This window comes from Lacerta agilis, chromosome 7, assembly GCF_009819535.1.
Source record: "Lacerta agilis isolate rLacAgi1 chromosome 7, rLacAgi1.pri, whole genome shotgun sequence".
Taxonomy (NCBI): Eukaryota; Metazoa; Chordata; class Lepidosauria; order Squamata; family Lacertidae; genus Lacerta; species Lacerta agilis.
This window is the reverse complement of record NC_046318.1, coordinates 83,893,404-83,911,184: the sequence shown is the minus strand read 5'-3', so window position 1 is coordinate 83,911,184 and position 17,781 is coordinate 83,893,404. Positions and strand designations below refer to the sequence as shown.

The window sequence follows — 17,781 nt, the reverse complement described above, 5'->3', positions numbered from 1 at the left end:
TAAACCAGCAAGCAGGACACAAAGCACAAGAGCCCTCTCCCTTCTTGCTGTGGTTTCCAGCAACTGGGATTCAGAAGCATTGCTGCCTCCAACCGTGGTGGCAGAGTATAGGCCTCAATGGCTAGTAGCGGTCCATTGCCCTCTCTTCCTCCATGACTTGGTCCAATTGTCTTCCAAAGCCATCTAAGTTGGTGGCCATCACTGCCTGCTCTGAAGTCGAGGCTGCAAAGTGTGGGGTGGGAGGGAGGTTGCCTCTGCTGGAGGCCTGTTGTCTCCCTTCCTTCAGCAGGCATGCATTCAGAGAGCAAATACACAGTTTGTGTTAATGATCGGGCGTGCAAGTTGCAAAGACCCAGGGGATGCAGCTACTGCAAATCTATTAAGTGAAACGGTCGTCTATGAACCGGAAGCTGCAGAAAGAATATGAAGCTCATTCAGTTCCATCTCAAACAGGAGGCAGCTGGACGTACGCTGCACCCCTGGGTTCCCACCTATCGAAGATGAGCTACCCTAGACTAAGCAGAGCCTCCAGGAACGCTTGTGTCTCCAACCAACATTGCATATTCCCTCCATCCAATCCACAGCACTGGATGAATTTAGAATAACTTTTGGCTAATTTGTGGACTGTTCTGCCCTCTCTTGCTTGCCACTTTTACAGTGTTGAGACATGAACCCCCCCGCCCCCCAGTCATGCGGAGCAAGATTAAAACATAGTCACATAAAATAAAAAACACAACCAACCCAATCTATGTGTGTACTTCTGCCATTTTGGAAATAAATATACTATGGCCCATTACCACGTTTTTAAAAAGTCAAAAACCATTGATTATTCGGGAATAATTAATTAGCACAGCTCTAACAATACATAAAATGGCTAGCCTCTGACACTTCTGATAATTTATGCAAGATTAAAGTATCGCTGTCGCTGCCTTTTTTTTTCCTTCCCTGCCTAATTCAGCGTTTTCTTTTTTCCTTAGGAAAGCAGGACTCTGGGATTTAACTGCTCTGATGCCCTTTTACGGTGTTTGGGGTAGTAAAATGCAAGAGACAGTACAACACCAGGGAGGGAATGATGGATCGCAGCCGCCACCCCCCTTACACACCAGGAGGAAAGGGTGGGGGGATAAATGGTAAAACACCCCAGTTAATGTTTGGACGGAAGTGTAAATCCTCCGCTCTCCGCGATGGCCCCAATAGCTCACCAGCCCAACCATGTCTCTCACATGCTTGATTTCTCTTGCTGATAACACAGCTCGTTTCACATAAAACATGGGGGGATTGCTTCCACCCTAATATCTTCCTAAACAGCTGCATTACATGGGGGCCATTTTAGAGCCTGTCACTAAATTAAGATCACCAATCAATGGTGAAATCCAGCCAAGGGAAAATTACGTTTGCAGCCAGACCGGGGAAGAGCCCCATGCTAGGTTAGCTGCTTTGATCAGGAAAACTCACGTTTAGACCAGCAAGGAATTTGAGAACCCAGAGATAAAATTATCCCACTGGATTTTCTAACGTGCATTTCATTGCACCGGCAGCCTCCAGGAAATAACGTATCGCCAAACTGCAGTTCGGACGTCAAGACACGAACTTGCACAAAACTTTTCTCTCGCTGAATTCTGCTCCCTGATCCAGGTCACACCCCTGCGGAAGGTTTCTTGAATCCTCCTCACCAAAAAAGCAGTCCCAAAACACGCAATTGTCTTAAGTTCTGCAACTGGAATAAACTCCGGACGTATGTGTTTCGATCCCACACAACTTCTGAGGATCCTGCAGAATATTTTCCACCAGAATCCAGTTGGCATAAAAAGGAACAGGAGGGAAACGGTTAATGTAGGAGGGGGTGGCAGAAAATTTTGCAGAGTTGCTGAGAGAAACAGGAGAAAACAGAGAACCCCACATGAAATATTCATATACCGCTTTGGACTTCTGCATCGCAACAATTAATAACTTTTTTTTTTACTATTATCAAAAGTAATAGTTATTACTGTTGCAGGAAGAAAGAGTCACAGCTCTTGCTGCTCCACCGTCCCTCAGATCATGTGGCGGGCCGGACTATATTTTGGGGGAAAATATGAACGAATTCCTATGCCCCACAATAGCCCAGAGATGCATTTTAAATAAACGCACACATTCCGTTGTTGTTGTTCAGTCGTTCAGTCGTGTCCGACTCTTCGTGACCCCATGGACCAGAGCATGCCAGGCACCCCTATCCTCCACTGCCTCCCGCAGTTTGGCCAAACACATGCTAGTTGCTTCGAGAACACTGTCCAAAAATCTCATCCTCTGTCGTCCCCTTCTCCTTGTGCCCTCCATCTTTCCCAACATCAGGGTCTTTTCCAGGGAGTCTTCTCTTCTCATGAGGTGGCCAAAGTCTTGGAGCCTCAGCTTCAGGATCTGTCCTTCCAGTGAGCACTCAGGGCTGATTTCTTTGAGGATGGATAAGTTTGATCTTCTTGCAGTCCATGGGACTCTCAAGAGTCTCCTCCAGCACCATAATTCAAAAGCATCAATTCTTCGGCAATCAGCCTTTTTTATGGTCCAGCTCTCACTTCCGTACATTACTACTGGAAAAACCATAGCTTTAACTATCCGTACCTTTGTCGGCAAGGTGATGTCTCTGCTTTTTAAGATGCTGTCTAGGTTTGTCATTGCTTTCCTCCCAAGAAGCAGGCGTCTTTTAATTTCGTGACTGCTGTCACCATCTGCAGTGATCATGGAGCCCAAGAAAGTAAAATCTTTCGCACATTCTAGTCGTGTAAAAACACGCTGATACCCGGAGCGTCTGTGGGCCGGATTGAGAAGGCGATTGGGCCGCATCCGGACCACGGGCCTTAGGTTGCCTACCCCTGTTCTATGCTTTTGGATAGTAGCTTGCAATGTATCTTTTGCACCCAGAATGCTGAGACCACTTCTACTTTAAGTGGATGGGAATGTGGAGCGGCCCAGTCACTGGTTATCAAACTCCTTCCCAAGGGAGGGGAGACAGGCCCCATCTCGGATGAATTTTAGGCAGGCCTAAACAATATTTTTAATCCTTTAGGCTTTTAATTGTTGTAATTTTAGCCATTTTGGTTATTTGCTTTAATTCTACAGCCATAGAAGCACAGAACCATAGAATTGCAAAGTTGGACAGCATTCAATTTAATTTTATTGCAAACCACCTTCGGGGTCTTTGTTAAAGCTGAAAGGCATCAAAAATGTACAATACTGCAAATCATATGGGAACCTTGCATGTAAGCAAAGCTGGGGTTCAAAAGGAGCTCTCTGCTCAATTGAGACATAACGCCATGGAAAGCTGTTGACATGATGGACGCTACGAAATAATGAAACGGGAAGAGGAGATTGGCTACTCCACAGGGAGAAGGTGGGGACTGGCATCTGCACCCACTCATCCCAAACTGAAGCCACTGCGGGTTCTTTAAAAGACACTCAACTGTTGAGAGATGCTGGAAAAGGCGTTTGTTGAAGGTGGTCTCGAGGGAGAGAGTAGCCAGGACAATGGCATTGCCGTGAAAACACAAATATGCAGACTGGAGTTGTGGTAGTGGCTCAAAGGGCCATAATGAATGTGATAATGTGAACCCCTATAAATCCTTGAATCTGCTTCTAATAGAGAAGTTATGGTAAACTGATGATTTGGCAAGATGCCGTCCCCACTGGGACAGAAGGATAGCTAATACGTCAATCACAAAGATACTGTACAGCTCATAAGCTGGAACATAAGTTGATTGTTGTTGTTGTTCAGTCGTTCAGTCGTGTCCGACTCTTCGTGACCCCATGGACCAGAGCACGCCAGGCACGCCTATCCTTCACTGCCTCTCGTAGTTTGGCCAAACTCATGCTAGTCGCTTCGAGAACACTGTCCAACCATCTCATCCTCTGTCGTCCCCTTCTCCTTGTGCCCTCCATCTTTCCCAACATCAGGGTCTTTTCTAGGGAGTCTTCTCTTCTCATGAGGTGGCCAAAGTACTGGAGCCTCAATTTCAGGATCTGTCCTTCTAGTGAGCACTCAGCGCTGATTTCTTTGAGAATGGATAGGTTTGATCTTCTTGCAGTCCATGGGACTCTCAAGAGTCTCCTCCAGCACCATAATTCAAAAGCATCAATTCTTCGGCGATCAGCCTTCTTGATGGTCCAGCTCTCACTTCCGTACATTACTACTGGGAAGACCATAGCTTTAACTATACGGACCTTTGTTGGCAAGGTGATGTCTCTGCTTTTTAAGATGCTGTCCAGGTTTGCCTAGACCTAGACCCAAACCTAGACATAAGTTGATACATGGTATATAAATGGCTACACGTAACACAGGTTCCCAACATGCATATTAACACAATGTATCAGATCATGGTGAGAATCAAAGTTTAGTTAGCGATGCTTATTGCGCATGTGTATTAAACATGAAATTAGGTAATGATGTACATGATTGGTTAAAATTGAAATCCTTTGTTTGAAATGTTATAAATACCCCTGCCTGGACCCTTGGGCGAGGTTGCAGTCTTGCGAAAAGATTCGACTGTAACCTATTGCTTTGCAATAAACAACAATGGACTCCTAACTCCTCGTCTCTTGAGTTTTATTGGCGTAACTCGGAAGATAAGCCATTTTTGGCTTACAACAGAGTGACAAGGGGCGCCTGGGGCAGAAAGCCAGCCAAGATGTAGGAAACAGAATCATAGAACTGTAGAGTTGGAAGGGGGCCCAGAGTCATCTAGACCAACCCCCTGCAATGCAGGAATCGTGGCACACGAATCTGAGGCCATCCTGGGCCCCGCTTAGCTTTGCAAACGTGCTAGCAGTTTTGCTGCTGCACCGCTAGGAGGACAAACGCCATCCAAGAGATTTATGGAAGAGCAATAGAAACAGAGAGGAGGAAAACGTGGTTTAAAATCAAATTAATTTAGATGTTTAAAATAGAAGGCAACACATCCAGTATTTGGGAATTACCCAGAACCCAGGGAAGGGAGGAGGCGAAAGGATCCCTTAGCAGAGTTTTCCAAAAACATCCTTCCGAGAGAGCCACTTAAGCACGCTGGAACGGTCCCCCGTAAAGTGCCAAGGAAACCCAACACTGTCACCCCAGCAGGCAGCGGCTGGGGATCGTGGCCAAGTATGTGAACTTTTGCAACTTTGAGAAGCGAGGGGGGTCCAAGCAGCTCCTTTACAGAGCACGCTCCAGCATCGCTCCACCGCATAATGATCTCTAAAGCAAAGGCAACCTGTTTTCGAGAGCCACGGCTAGTAGCCATTTTGAGAGTTCCACTTTTCCAAGGGCAAGGGTGGGTGGGGGGTTAGCAAACTCCGCAGGGGAGCCAGAAGGTATCCAGGCAGGCAGGACTAAAAACAGGCCGCTAAGAATAGAGACATGTGCGATACTAAGCCAACTTTTGCACCCGATACAACAGACGTTCCCATAAAGGACGGAAAGGTGGAGCGTAAGCATAGGAAGCTGCCTTACACTGAGTAGGACCACTGGCCCAGTACTGTCTAGACTGGCTGGCAGCAGCTCCCCTGGGTTTCAGGCCTGGGATAGCTCACTTAATCTCCGGGTCGCAGGTTCGAGCCCCACGTTGGGCAAAAGATTCCTGCATTGCAGGGGGTTGAACCAGATGGTTCCTTCCAGCTCAACAGTTCTATGATTCTACCTGGACAACAAGGTCAACAAGCACGAAGAAAAATAAAGGTTTTAAAAACAAACCAAAATAAGTAAGTCTAACCACACAGCCATATTTGAATGCCTCAGCCTCTCTCACACACCAGGATCTTATGGTATGTATTTTAATTTGCTTTTCTTCTTGCTGCCAACCTCCTTGGGAACTTGATTCTAGGCTGCCATACAAATGCCTAATATATATTTTTTAATGAATAATTGATCCAGCTCTAGCCATGCACAAAAAAAATCATATTTACCTATGACCAATTGAACCAGAATGTGAGAGGTCCATCCCACTGAAAATAATGTGCTGCTAACTCAAGCAACATCCACATTTGGTTATTTTAAATTGTTTTTAATGCTGCAGCCTCCCCTGGGGCCTTAGGGTGAAGGGCAGGTAATAATTATTATAAATAATGGTAATAATAATTTATTTGTTATTATGTGCACTGAACTGACACCCTGAGATTTTGATCCAGCAAAATTTTTCGCAGGCGGATTCTCTCTGTCTGCATCAAGGCAATAGAAATCCTACCAGAAAAAAACGAGTGACACTTCCTTGCACCACTAAGGCTAGCCATGAAAGTTTGCAGGTGAAAAACCTTTGCAGAATCAGGTCAAGACAACCGGAGGTCAGAAGTGAAATTCCGAAAATGAGGCCATATAAACCCCACCGTGAACATCTTTTAATATGCTCAATATGGAATTGAGACTTGCTTTCCCATTTCTGTTTGAGACTGATTAGCCAGCCATGCACATGAAAATAACATCTTCGTTTTGCACAGACGCACTGCCAACAGAAAGCTTGGGATTCTCGTCGTTTCAAGATATTATCTCGGCAATCTGAGCATTTCCACTCCCTCATCTTCCGTCATTAAAAACTTGAGCATGAAACTGTAATTAACCTAAGCAATCCTCATTTACTGCAGATCTTGAAAGGGGGGAGGGGGGAGAGATACTTGTGAAATTAACAATAGTGTGACACAGACAGAGCACAATCCCTCGTCTCCTCTGCCAGCCCCATGGAATCGAAGGCACGACATGCAACTTGCAGCTGTGCTCCGGCAAACTTCCACTCTCTGTATCTTGTATGTTCCTGCTGGGTTGCATATTTACACTTTCCAAAGGACATGTCCCTGCAGCAAAGGAATCGTGGATCTCTCTGATTCCCCAGACACGAGCATTCTGTGCTTATCCATTTTTTTTGGAACTCTTAAGCATCTAATAATCTGCTCCAATAAAGGCTTACATGAATCCCAAATTATGGGCTTCACATGCCCACCCACCCAAATACCATTTGGCACTTTCAGTTCTGTTCCCTTCACATAGGCTCCCTGAACCTACAGCTCTCAACTGGGACATCATGAGCCTTTAGTGCAAGGCGGGGGGAAACTGCATGCATGCCATACCACTGTATTTGTAAGTGCATATGTACACTTAGCAGAAGGTGAGACACACAACCACCTGGTTGTGCTGGTTCAGCTGAAATTGGGAGCATTGTTTGTTTGGGATTCTAGTGCACCGGGTCGTAGGCATCTGAGTTTGACTGGGAGGGGGAAAGCTCACAGAACCAACTCTTCCCTCCCCACCGATTGCCAAAACCGCGACCGTCCTTTCGTACGAGTTCCCAATCAGATGGCCCAGTGGCAAGGTTGGAAAATAACCTGGGCTCCTCAAAGCTCTGACACAATATCTGGATATTGGATTTGGCAATGCGACTGAGTTAGAAAGCGGGAAAGATGACCTGCAGTCGTCACGCAGAGCTACTCGAGATGCGCAGGACGGTAGGAACATGGAGAGCTGGGGAGGGGGGGGAGCCAACTCCCTGCTCCACACGGATCCTTCCATGAGCAAAAGTTATCCATCAAGGCAGAAGCTGGGTACTTTGCAGCTCCCTGGCACCAAACGCTCTCGAAGCCGAGAAGGCTTCTATTGCCTTTTAAATATTACACTATCAGCGGCCTGCATCCTTCCACGCATGAACGAAGGCACGTCAGTTGTGCCTTGCGGGGGACATTACAAAGGAGGGACACACAGAAAAACACACGGCTCTTCTGGCACCTTTGTAATATTCTGCAATTCCCCACGGGCAAAGAGAGGCAGGCCACACTGCTGAACAATGCAGTTTTGAATTCAATTAAAGTGATTATCTGTTGTGCCAAATAAATTGTGTACAGCATATATCCTGTAGCACTTTACACCTTCGGGCTCATTATTTCCTAACTGTTTCCTCCTGTTTATGCGCTTTCAAATTAAATCGCTGATAATATGCGCCAAAATAAAAAATGAGCACACCTTGTCCGAAGAAAATTGATTCTCCTTTTCTCCTGAAGCGGGCGATTGCCAGGTTTTATATACTCGGTTCCTGGCGATCATTAGTAATTCAATTTTCTTTTTATTAGCCCCCTTATCTGCTGAGCAATATAGTGGCAGAGCTGACCTCTTTCGCACGGGTAAATGTTTAAAATCTTTTCCCTGATTAATTTTGCCAGTTAAGGAAAAGAGGAGAAATGGCCCGGCTCTTAGCCATCACAATGAATATAGCTTAATGTTGATTGTGATGGAATTTCTAATGCCAAGGAAATTGATTGAACGCAGCAATTATGCCGCAATACTAACTCAAGGGAAATGGGATAGTTTTCTCCTGGCCATAGTCTTTTGGTTATTTAAAACAATCCAATTTGCAAGGATAATTATATATTAGTGTTTTATCTGCCACTTGAAATGAACATGGGAGTTTTGATACTGGCCCAGCATTAGCAGGTTATTGCTGCAAATTACTTGATATCTGCTTTCTTTCACATAAAGAGGAAATTAGGCAATCAATTACCAGAAAAAGGTGGACGAGGGAGAATGCAAGGGGCAAGACTGCCCTCTACAGGTCAGAGGGGAGGAGGCGTCACGTGAGCCCTTGCCGGAAGGAGGACGGTCGTGTCCCGACTCTGTGGCTGTCAGCCCAAGACTCTGGATGGGCACCAACCACAGCAGGGGGTCACACCCCCACGGGCACCCTTTGGGAAACACCGCAAGCAGCTGCCTGCGCACACACACGCAAGGGAGCCTTTGCTAGCAAGCGACACTAGAGGGGGGGAAGGTGGGAGACAGAGGCAGCAGCAGCAGCACCGCGCCAAAGTGTTTGCTCTATCTCATTATTAAAGGGAAACCCTCAAAAGAATCATGCCCGGGTCTTGTACCGAACACCGAAAGCTCCAGCAGATGTCAGCAGAGTCGACACGAGCGATCGGAGAAGCAGAGGGAATGTCACAGCATTGATTTTACTGGGGTGAGGAAAGGTTCACAACGCCCGGCCGCTCGAACATGCCCCCACCTCCCCTCCACGCCACTGCCCACTTGTTTCATTAAGAAACAAGACTCCCCCGGGGGCCCAGACCCTCGGCTGCCAGCGGCAGCCCCCCACCCCCACCCCCAGCACCAAGCACCAGGCAGGATGAGGCTCTACATCAGCCAGGCAAGCTGCCCCAGTAAATGGTCTGCCTCGAGGTCTGTGCACCATTCCGGATGTGACTCTCGTGCACACAAACAAGAGGAACGTATAAAAGTGTCTTATAAGGATGCTGGATCTCGAGCAAAGGTTTCCAGGCAATTTCAGACTTGCAGCACATGCCCAATTTGCAATTACTGAATGGCAAGATCTCCAATTCGTTGGAGACCTGAACAGTCATCATCTAAGCCGGTCCAGAATACAGCACTGAAAGATAATCATCTGTTAACAGTCTGCCTCTACAAACCGTTCTGCAACTCCAGGCGGAGGTAGGGGGGTGAGGAGGTGGGTCTTTGCCCACTCTAAAATAGCAAAATATATTGCTGTCAATAGTCTATCCTGCTATTGGACACCTGCCACTTGGCCAACCGCCACAACAGCCTGCCCGATAAGACAGCAGGCGATTCACAGAATTACCAAGATCTGGCATGTCTGCCAGAGAAGTCAGGTTATGCCAGCCTCCCACTGCCCCAAAAGTCACACCCAAGTATCTAGACAAGCCCAGATGAAGTCTCAGTGGATCGGTTCACACCGCGTTACATCAGAGGTTTGGGATGGCCTGGACCGGAAGTTGGCTTGCATCCGCATCCATGAAGACAATGCGACATGTGAAATGGAGCCCCACTGATGTCCCGTTTTGCCCAACGGGAAGCAACACACACAGGATTCAGTTCTGCACACTCTTGAAGCCACCATAAATCCAAATGCTCCCCTTCAACCCATTGAACTTATCAACACAAAGGTCTGGCAACCAACTTCCAACTTGCACATACACAGAGGTCACGCAACATTTTGGTTTGCTCCCATTTTGTCTAAAGCAAAAAGCTGTGATGACCAGTTAGGGAAGATGGCATGATATTTAACTACAGTTTAAAGTTGGTTTGATATCCTGCTTTGTTCCACTGCTGACAACCAAGGCTTCTTGTTTGGGACCATAAAAAAGGAAACTATGGTGTAATAATAATCTGAGACTAAGTGACTTGCTAGACAAAAAGGCCCCCAAGCAACTTGGAAGATATTAATAAGCATAAGCAAAAATACATTATAATATACTGTATTTTTCCATCTATAAGACACCCCCATGTATAAGATGCCCCCTATTTAGTTGCTGATAAATCAACACGTACACGGGTGACAGCGGTGAGAAAGTGAACGACAATGTGTGACGCGCTACAAAATGCAGTCGTTTCTCCTTAAAAGCAAAACTACACTAGGTTTTTAAAATTTTCTAAACTTTGCCAAACACGTTAAAGAGTGCATAACTACCTCGAATTGCTCAAGGATGTTAGGCTTAGCTTTACAACATTTACTTGGATTAATTCCATTTGAGGAACTGAGCATCCTGGAGATACCTGAACAATTTCTAGAACCCTTTAACAAGCAAACAAGGCACTCTGGCATTTGTGTGCAACGCGTCAGCATTTTTTAATCTAAAAAATAATAATGCCCCGTCACCAGACTTTTTATACCGTAAATAAGCGTACACGATTACTTCAAATCAACCCGGCACTCGAGATGCTGACTGGGCCCAGAGGGACTCCTAACCCAAAACACTGCCAGATAGCAGGAGGCTGTTTTTTTCATAACATTATCCTGCCCATACCAACTAGGAAGTTCACAAATCAGTAAAATGCAATCTAGCCCCATTCCCTCCCACAGCACCCCAACCCCAAGCCGGTATTAGAAACTGAGATATGTAAGCTAGGAGAGAAATGGCTCTTTAAACAAGGGTCATGGTCACCAAAATGAAATGTTTAGTTGCCATTTGGGGGCCAGTCGGCTCAAAAGTCATGCCAAAGGCACAGAATGCTCAAAGAAGTGGAACGCGTTATGGTCCAGTTGGGCTGGAGAAGCAAGTGGGTGGTTTACGCCGCCGGCTTTCCAGGAAAAAAAACCTCACACAGAGGCCATGGACAAAGGCCAGGCCAAGTGACCAATATATGCAACCACAATCCAGTTTTTAAATCTTCGTTAGGGAAAGGAGTCTTGTAGCCAGGTCTGCAACTCTTCCAGCAGAGTTGGCCAAAGCAAGAGAGAGAATCTCAACCAACACCATGCTTCTCCGAACCAGACCAACAGGATGGACTTCCCTTGCAGTTCCCAGGACAAGGCGCTGGTGTATTAAAAAGCACAACAGCAAACTAAGAAACAGGTTTCCAAGCTTGTTCTTACCTTCTTTGGCCAAAAGGTGGGTCCGGGATGCCGGTAGCCGGCGCAGCCTGTGTTTGCCAATCTGCACCAGGCCTTTGGATCCGGCTCTCCTGGCAGTGGGCGATCCCCTTCCTCGAGGGGAGTTCCTTTTCCTGAGACAATAGCGGCTTCTCAGAAGCACGGTGGGGAAGGACGGGCTCCTCTTATCAGTCGGGGAGCTGGAAGGACAACAAAAGCAGTCACCACGGTGTAGTCCTCAAGCACATCACACTCGGACCATGAGCAGATTCATAGGGCAGTCTCACATTGGGGGGGGGGGAGTTTTAAACCAAAACCCCCTTTAATGTGATCAGGCTCCAGTCAGCTGCAGCAATGGTTCAACCCTGCCACCTCATAGAGAAAGGTGACTCAAATACGCTCACAGATAAATGGAGCTTCACCCACTGACAGCTCCATCTTCCAGGTCTATCTTACAAAAAGCAAATCCAATGAAAGTTATATGTTCTGCATATTTATACTGCTCAGTAGTATAGTGTTCATTACCGAGAGGTGCTGGTAAAATAATCACAGGTACCAGCTAAAAAGTGGTGCAGGGGGACAAATAATCCATAACCTCATGTTCTGTAGTTGCAATAAGTTGCACCAGCAGACTGAATGTTACTTGATTTTTGTGGAAGAAACTGTGCAAAATCTGATCTACGTGTTTAGCCCTGAAAGCTAGAATCAAAGAACATCGGGGGGGGGGGGGGAATACATGGAAGCAGAGGGTTATGGACTAGGGACCACAAGAAAGAACTACAAAATACACTTAAGAGTAGTTATTTGAAGTCAACCACCATGAAACCTCACACAGGCGATGAATCACTTGTCTGAATGTTCCATGCACACAGACAGTTAGCACACCAGGGAATAGCCTAGGCTACAATCCTTCACCCTGGCATGCTAGCTTTCTATAGGAAGGATGTTTTTGATGTGGGGAATAATGCACTCATGCACTCCCAATACCTGCATTCTGAAATGGTACAGGCCCTTCTGGGTTCTCTCTGCAGAAAGTTGCACCCAAGACTCTGGACTTCAGGCCGGGGGGCGGGGGCGGGATCCAGGTACTATATGAACTGCTAGAAATTAGAATCTATCGGGTAAAAAAAACTGGGAAGTGTTTTCCCAGCTAGAGTGGATCCCACAGTTGTCCTGAATTTGCTCGCTGCTTTACGTACCCAGACACATCTAGTGCCCCAAACATACAATCCACCTGAACTCTCATCCCAAGGCCCTGACAGAGCTCATTCCACACTTTGCAATGCAAAAACAAGTGTTTTCATGTGCCCCAGCAGCTGCATTGGAGTGGTAAGCTTTACTATAGGGCAGGCACGTCCAACTCCCAACAGACTGCAATCTACTCACATTATAAAAATACTGGCCGTGATCTCCCCACCGTTACTGACAGGCAAAGTTGTTTAGCTTTTTTGTGGGGGGGGGGGGGAGATCGCTAAGCATCACACGATCGACCGCGATCTACCATACTACCATTGACATCTTGCAATCTACCTGTTGAACATGCCTGCTATAGGGGAAAGTCTTGAGAACTTCTCCCAACGCAACCAGTAACTTACCAGACATTTCCCTTCCTCTTGATGATTTTGGTCCGGCTCTTCAGTTTGTAACTAAAAGACCCACTATTCCCAGAGGGTGATCTCGGGTTGCCGTGACCAAGAGACCCACGTCTCGCAGTCTGAAGGGAAGCGCCAGCTCCCACAAGGGGAGAAACTCCAAGCCCGACACATTCCTTACGCTGCCACGTGAATGCAGAGGTGGATGGAGAAGGAGACAGCGGGAGACTGGAGGCCTTCCACTTGTACAGGCTGGAAGAAATCCCCAGCTTGGACTGCGGGTTGGATTTCTTTTGCTTTGCTCCCAATTCCCCCCTTGGGAGTAACTTGGGACTTCTCTCTGCACCCACAGCAAACTTGCGTGCATTTTCAGAGGCTCTGGGTGCAGCCCATTTTTTCACAGTACGGGGGGATTTGCTTGGATTCGCCACCCACGTGTATTTGTTTCTCCTGAACTTTGGAGACTTGATGGAGGCCGGCAAGGTAGGAGCTCCTTGGAGAGCAGGTGCTGAATGTTTGTCCTTGGAGAGGCTCACCCCAACAGCTGAAGGGACTTCCGAAGTTGAAGCAGCAGCAGACTTCTCAGCAAGCCTCAGCAGGCTGGGCTTCTCCGTCACTGCAAGCGTTTGCTGCAAACTACGCAGGGCGGGAACCTCTGGTGCTGGCTTCTTCTTCACTAACAGACCACTCGCTTTATGATCAGGCAATGTCAGAGGCTGCTGCTGAGGCTCAGATTTCAACGTAACAGCACTCTCACTGATAGTCCTGCACAAGTCAGGGGCCAATTCCGATGCACCCTGGACAGAAGGCCCCTTCCAACACCCAGCAGGCATGCCAACCTTCGCCTTAGCAAGGGCCTTGCAATGCAGTGAGTGAGACGAGGTGGAGGCGCTCAGTGCTTTAGTCTTTTTCGAGCCAACACCCGAAGGCCAAGCCGTCCTGCTCACACATCCCCTAGACGCAGCTGGACCTTCTGTTGCTGCCGCAGAGCTCAGATGGGATCCTGGGGCAGCAGTGATGGCCGCTGCCGAGCCAGCCTGCACCCCCACAACGATATTGCCATCTGCACTGAGGCTTACACTTCTTCCTGAGAGAGCAGCCTGTGGCTCGGTTGCCTCAGGGCTTGCGTGGCTCAGGCTGGTCCAAGAAGCACTAGCAGAAACGCTGGTTCCAGAACGAAGTGCCGGCCGAGGCGGGACGTTGACTAGAGAATATTTCTTTCTCCAGGCATTATGACCTCTCTGGCGAGGCTGAAAACCTCTCTGGGTTTGCTGGGAATAACTAGCAGAGAAAGCACCCTGGCTGCTAAAGGCAGGCGGCCTGGGATTCTGCCACTGAGGTGCTGCGGCAGGTGGGGCAATTGGTGTATTCCCATGGATGTTTTTATGGTTGTTGATGAGACCTAGAAGGAGAGAAGGAAAAGATTCCATTAGTTATGCCTTCAAGCATCCCTCCAGCAGTACCTTGAAGGATTTGCAACACTATTCATTTCCAAACCAAGACATATCCTGCATAGATCAGCATCATGCATGTTTCTGCGGGATGCAGCCCTGCCTGTAAGAAGTCATAATCTGTCCCCCCTGAACGAACAGAACATATGAAGCCCCATTACAATACAAAAAAAATAATAATCATCTTCAACCAAACTCAAATACATTTAAACCTAACTGCTCCAACCTTGTGCTGGTTAACCATAACCATAACCTCCAAAAGCTAGCCCAAAAAGAGAGAGGAAAGAAACATCCTGGTGCATCTGCAGCAGTACAACCGGATGCCTTCAGCTGCCTCACCTGCAACAAAACATGTCTCTCCCCAATCAGTCTTTACAGCCGCAGCTGGCGCTGTAACTCTTCAACTGTCTAACTAACTTGACCCCCCAAAGGCTCTCTCCTCCACCGTCTCCCAAGAAAAACAGATGCCAACCTATACATATATATATATATATATATATATAGCTTTAATTCCATCAATGTCAATCTGTTTTTCAGTTACTGGATCCCCGCCCCCCCCTCCTTTTATGTTTTCAACGGTTCTTGATTTTATCTGTAAGCCGCCTTGAGCCAGAGGAAGACAAGGCATAAATAATAATCACAATATTGTGATTAAAACTGCCATTAGTGTTGCTATGATATTGAAACATATAATACTAATGTTGTAGTAATGATAATAATATCAATGTGTCGTATTGAAGAAGAAGAAGAAGAGGAGGAGGAGGAGGAGTTTGGATTTGATATCCCGCTTTATCACTACCCAAAGGAGTCTCAAAGCGGCTAACAAGAAGAAGAAGATGATGATGATGATGATGATGATGAATATAGTAATCCCCTTGGGGCAGGGACCTGAGCTCAAGCGCCGCCGAGGCGAGCGAGTGCCTGCAAGGAAAGGCAGCCCGGGAAGAAGCGCTCCCACAGGCAGCCAGGCAGGGCCCCCTCCCCGGACCCTCGGACCCCTCCCCCCTCGGGGCCTTGTGGGGGGGGGCACCCCCGGACGCCTGGGTCCCTCACCTTGAAGCAGGCGAATCTGGCGCCTCAGCTGCTCCTTCTCCTCCATCCCCGGCTCTTCCTGCTCTTCCCGCTGCTGCCTCAGCCGGCAATTCCTCGCCTACCTGCCTCGGACGTCACTGCTGCGCGCCGCCTCCAGGCCCGCAGGTCCGTCCGCTTCCGTGTACGTCATCACCCCGCGCGCCGGCAGGTTTCCTTTTTTTATGAGCCAGGCGTGCGGCGACACACTTCTGGTTTCCACTCGAGCACCGATACGAAATGTGGGGACGCGCAAGGAGCGCGGCGCCGAACGAGACCGGCGATGCTTCTACCTACGCAGGGTATTCGGGATTGGTCGCTGTCGCCACCCACTCGCCCATCATCCCCTCCTCAGGCACTGCCGATTGAGAACCGGAAGTGTTCTCACGCGATTCATTAAACTCTGCGGCGCTCCGGCTTTGGATTTGACTGACCTCTGTGTGCTTTGCGTGGCCCCCGTAGCTGCGCTTTCCACGCTTTGCGTGAGGCTCGCAGGCAGTTCCTCTTTCCAGGCAGAGTCCTGTTCTCAACGCGGGTCAGGCAGGTGCCTCCAGGGGGAACCCACAAGGGACCCCCCAGGGTCATCTAGTCCAACCGCCTGCAACGCAGTAAGGCAGAGACTAGCACTTACATACGTGTGCTGCCTCCAGCTGGGAACGGCAAACATAGCCGTCGTGGCTAGCAGCCATTGTGGCTAGTAGCCCTCGCTGCCAGGAGTCCCATACATTCAACGAAGCTGAGATGCTGCCACATTCCGGGCAGATAACAGAAAGTCCTTCTTCACCCAGCACACAGAGTTAACCTGTGGAACTCACTGCCACAGGAGGCAGCGATGGACACCAAATTTGGATGGATTTAAAAGAGTGCAGTGGGAGACAGGAGTGCCTGGCGTGATCTGCTCCATGGGGTCACGAAGATTCAGACACGACTAAACAACAACAAAAGAGTGCTGGGCAAATGCATGGAGGGCTATCGCTGGCTACTAGCCACAATGGCTATGCCATTCATGATCTGTTTGTTTTTATCTGTATACTCTATTTTACATAAGATGAATATAATTGTCTCGAGTTTCGAGGGAGGTCAATCTGGATCAGGCATCCCCAAACTCGGCCCTCCAGATGTTTTTGGGACTACAATTCCCATCATCCCTGACCACTGGTCCTGTTAGCTAGGGATGATGGGTGTTGTAGTCCTAATAATAATAATAATAATAATAATTTATTATTTATACCCCGCCCATCTGGCTGGGTCTCCCCGGCCACTCTGGGCAGCCTCCAACAAAATATTAAAATACAATACAAAGTCACAGATTAAAAGCTTCCCTAAACAGGGCTGTCTTCAGGTATTTTCTAAATGACAGGTAGTTGTTTATCTCTCTGACCCCTGATGGGAGGGCGTTCCACAGGGCGGGCACCACCACCAAGAAGGCCCTCTGCCTGGTTCCCTGTAGCTTTGCTTCTCGCGGTGAGGGAACCGCCAGAAGGCCCTCGGTGCTGGATCTCAGTGTCCGGGCTGAATGATGGGGGTGGAGACGCTCCTTCAGGTATACAGGACTGAGGCCGTTTAGGTCTTTAAAACGTACTGTGCTCGGAAACGTACTGGGAGCCGATGCAGTCCCAAAACATCTGGAGGGCCAAGTTTGGGGTGCCTGATCTGGATGGTGCCCTGAGCACCTTCCAGTTCTTGAGCTCAGGGTGAGACTCTTAACAGAGGAGGTGGTTTGAGGAGCTCTTTGTAAGAGCTGGCCACTTGTGTCCTCAGCAGCATCACAGAAGAATGAGTTGGGTTGCAAGAGCTGCAATTGAGTGATGGTGTCCTCCAGACTAATAATAATAATAATAATAATAATAATAATAATAATTTATTTATACCCCGCCCATCTGGTTCGGTTTCCCCAGCCACTCTGGGCGGCTTACAACTGAATATTAAAAACAATACAGCTAAGAGGTGGGCCTTTCCTGCACCCGCTTTCCTAGCTGCTAGGTAGGAGAACAATAGCCAATATGGGATCATAGAATCATAGAGTTGGAAGGGACCTGGAGGGTCATCTAGTCCAACCCCTGGCAATGCAGGAATCTCAGCTAAAGCATGCATGACAGATTGCCAGCCAACTTCTGCTTAAAACCTCCAAGGAAGGAGAGTCCGCCACCTTCTATCCCATGGTCGAATAGCTCTTACTGTCAGAAAGTTTTTCCGTCCGTCCGTCAGAATCTCTGCTCTCATAACTTGAAATCATCGGTCCGAGTCCTACCCTCCAGAGCTGGAGAAAACAAGCTTGCACCCTCTTCCATGTGCCAGCCCTTGAGATATTTAAAGATGGCTATCCTGTCTCCTCTCAGTCTCCTC

The 17,781-nt window shown here is 48.0% G+C and overlaps 1 protein-coding gene across 1 annotated transcript in view; it reads right to left on the bottom strand.

Moving 5' to 3' along the window:
• The window catches only part of ZC3H3 (zinc finger CCCH-type containing 3), a 237,882-nt gene extending 222,306 nt beyond the window's left edge, over positions 1-15,576 (bottom strand). Inside the window, exons 1-3 of the mRNA XM_033155958.1 lie at positions 15,421-15,576; positions 12,920-14,318; positions 11,328-11,524 (exon numbers count right to left, since the gene is read on the bottom strand). Of these exons, the coding sequence (XP_033011849.1) occupies positions 11,328-11,524; positions 12,920-14,318; positions 15,421-15,466 (1,642 nt within the window). The 5' untranslated portion in view covers positions 15,467-15,576. The remainder of the gene's footprint in view (positions 1-11,327; positions 11,525-12,919; positions 14,319-15,420) is intronic.
• Between the last annotated feature and the right edge of the window lie 2,205 nt (positions 15,577-17,781).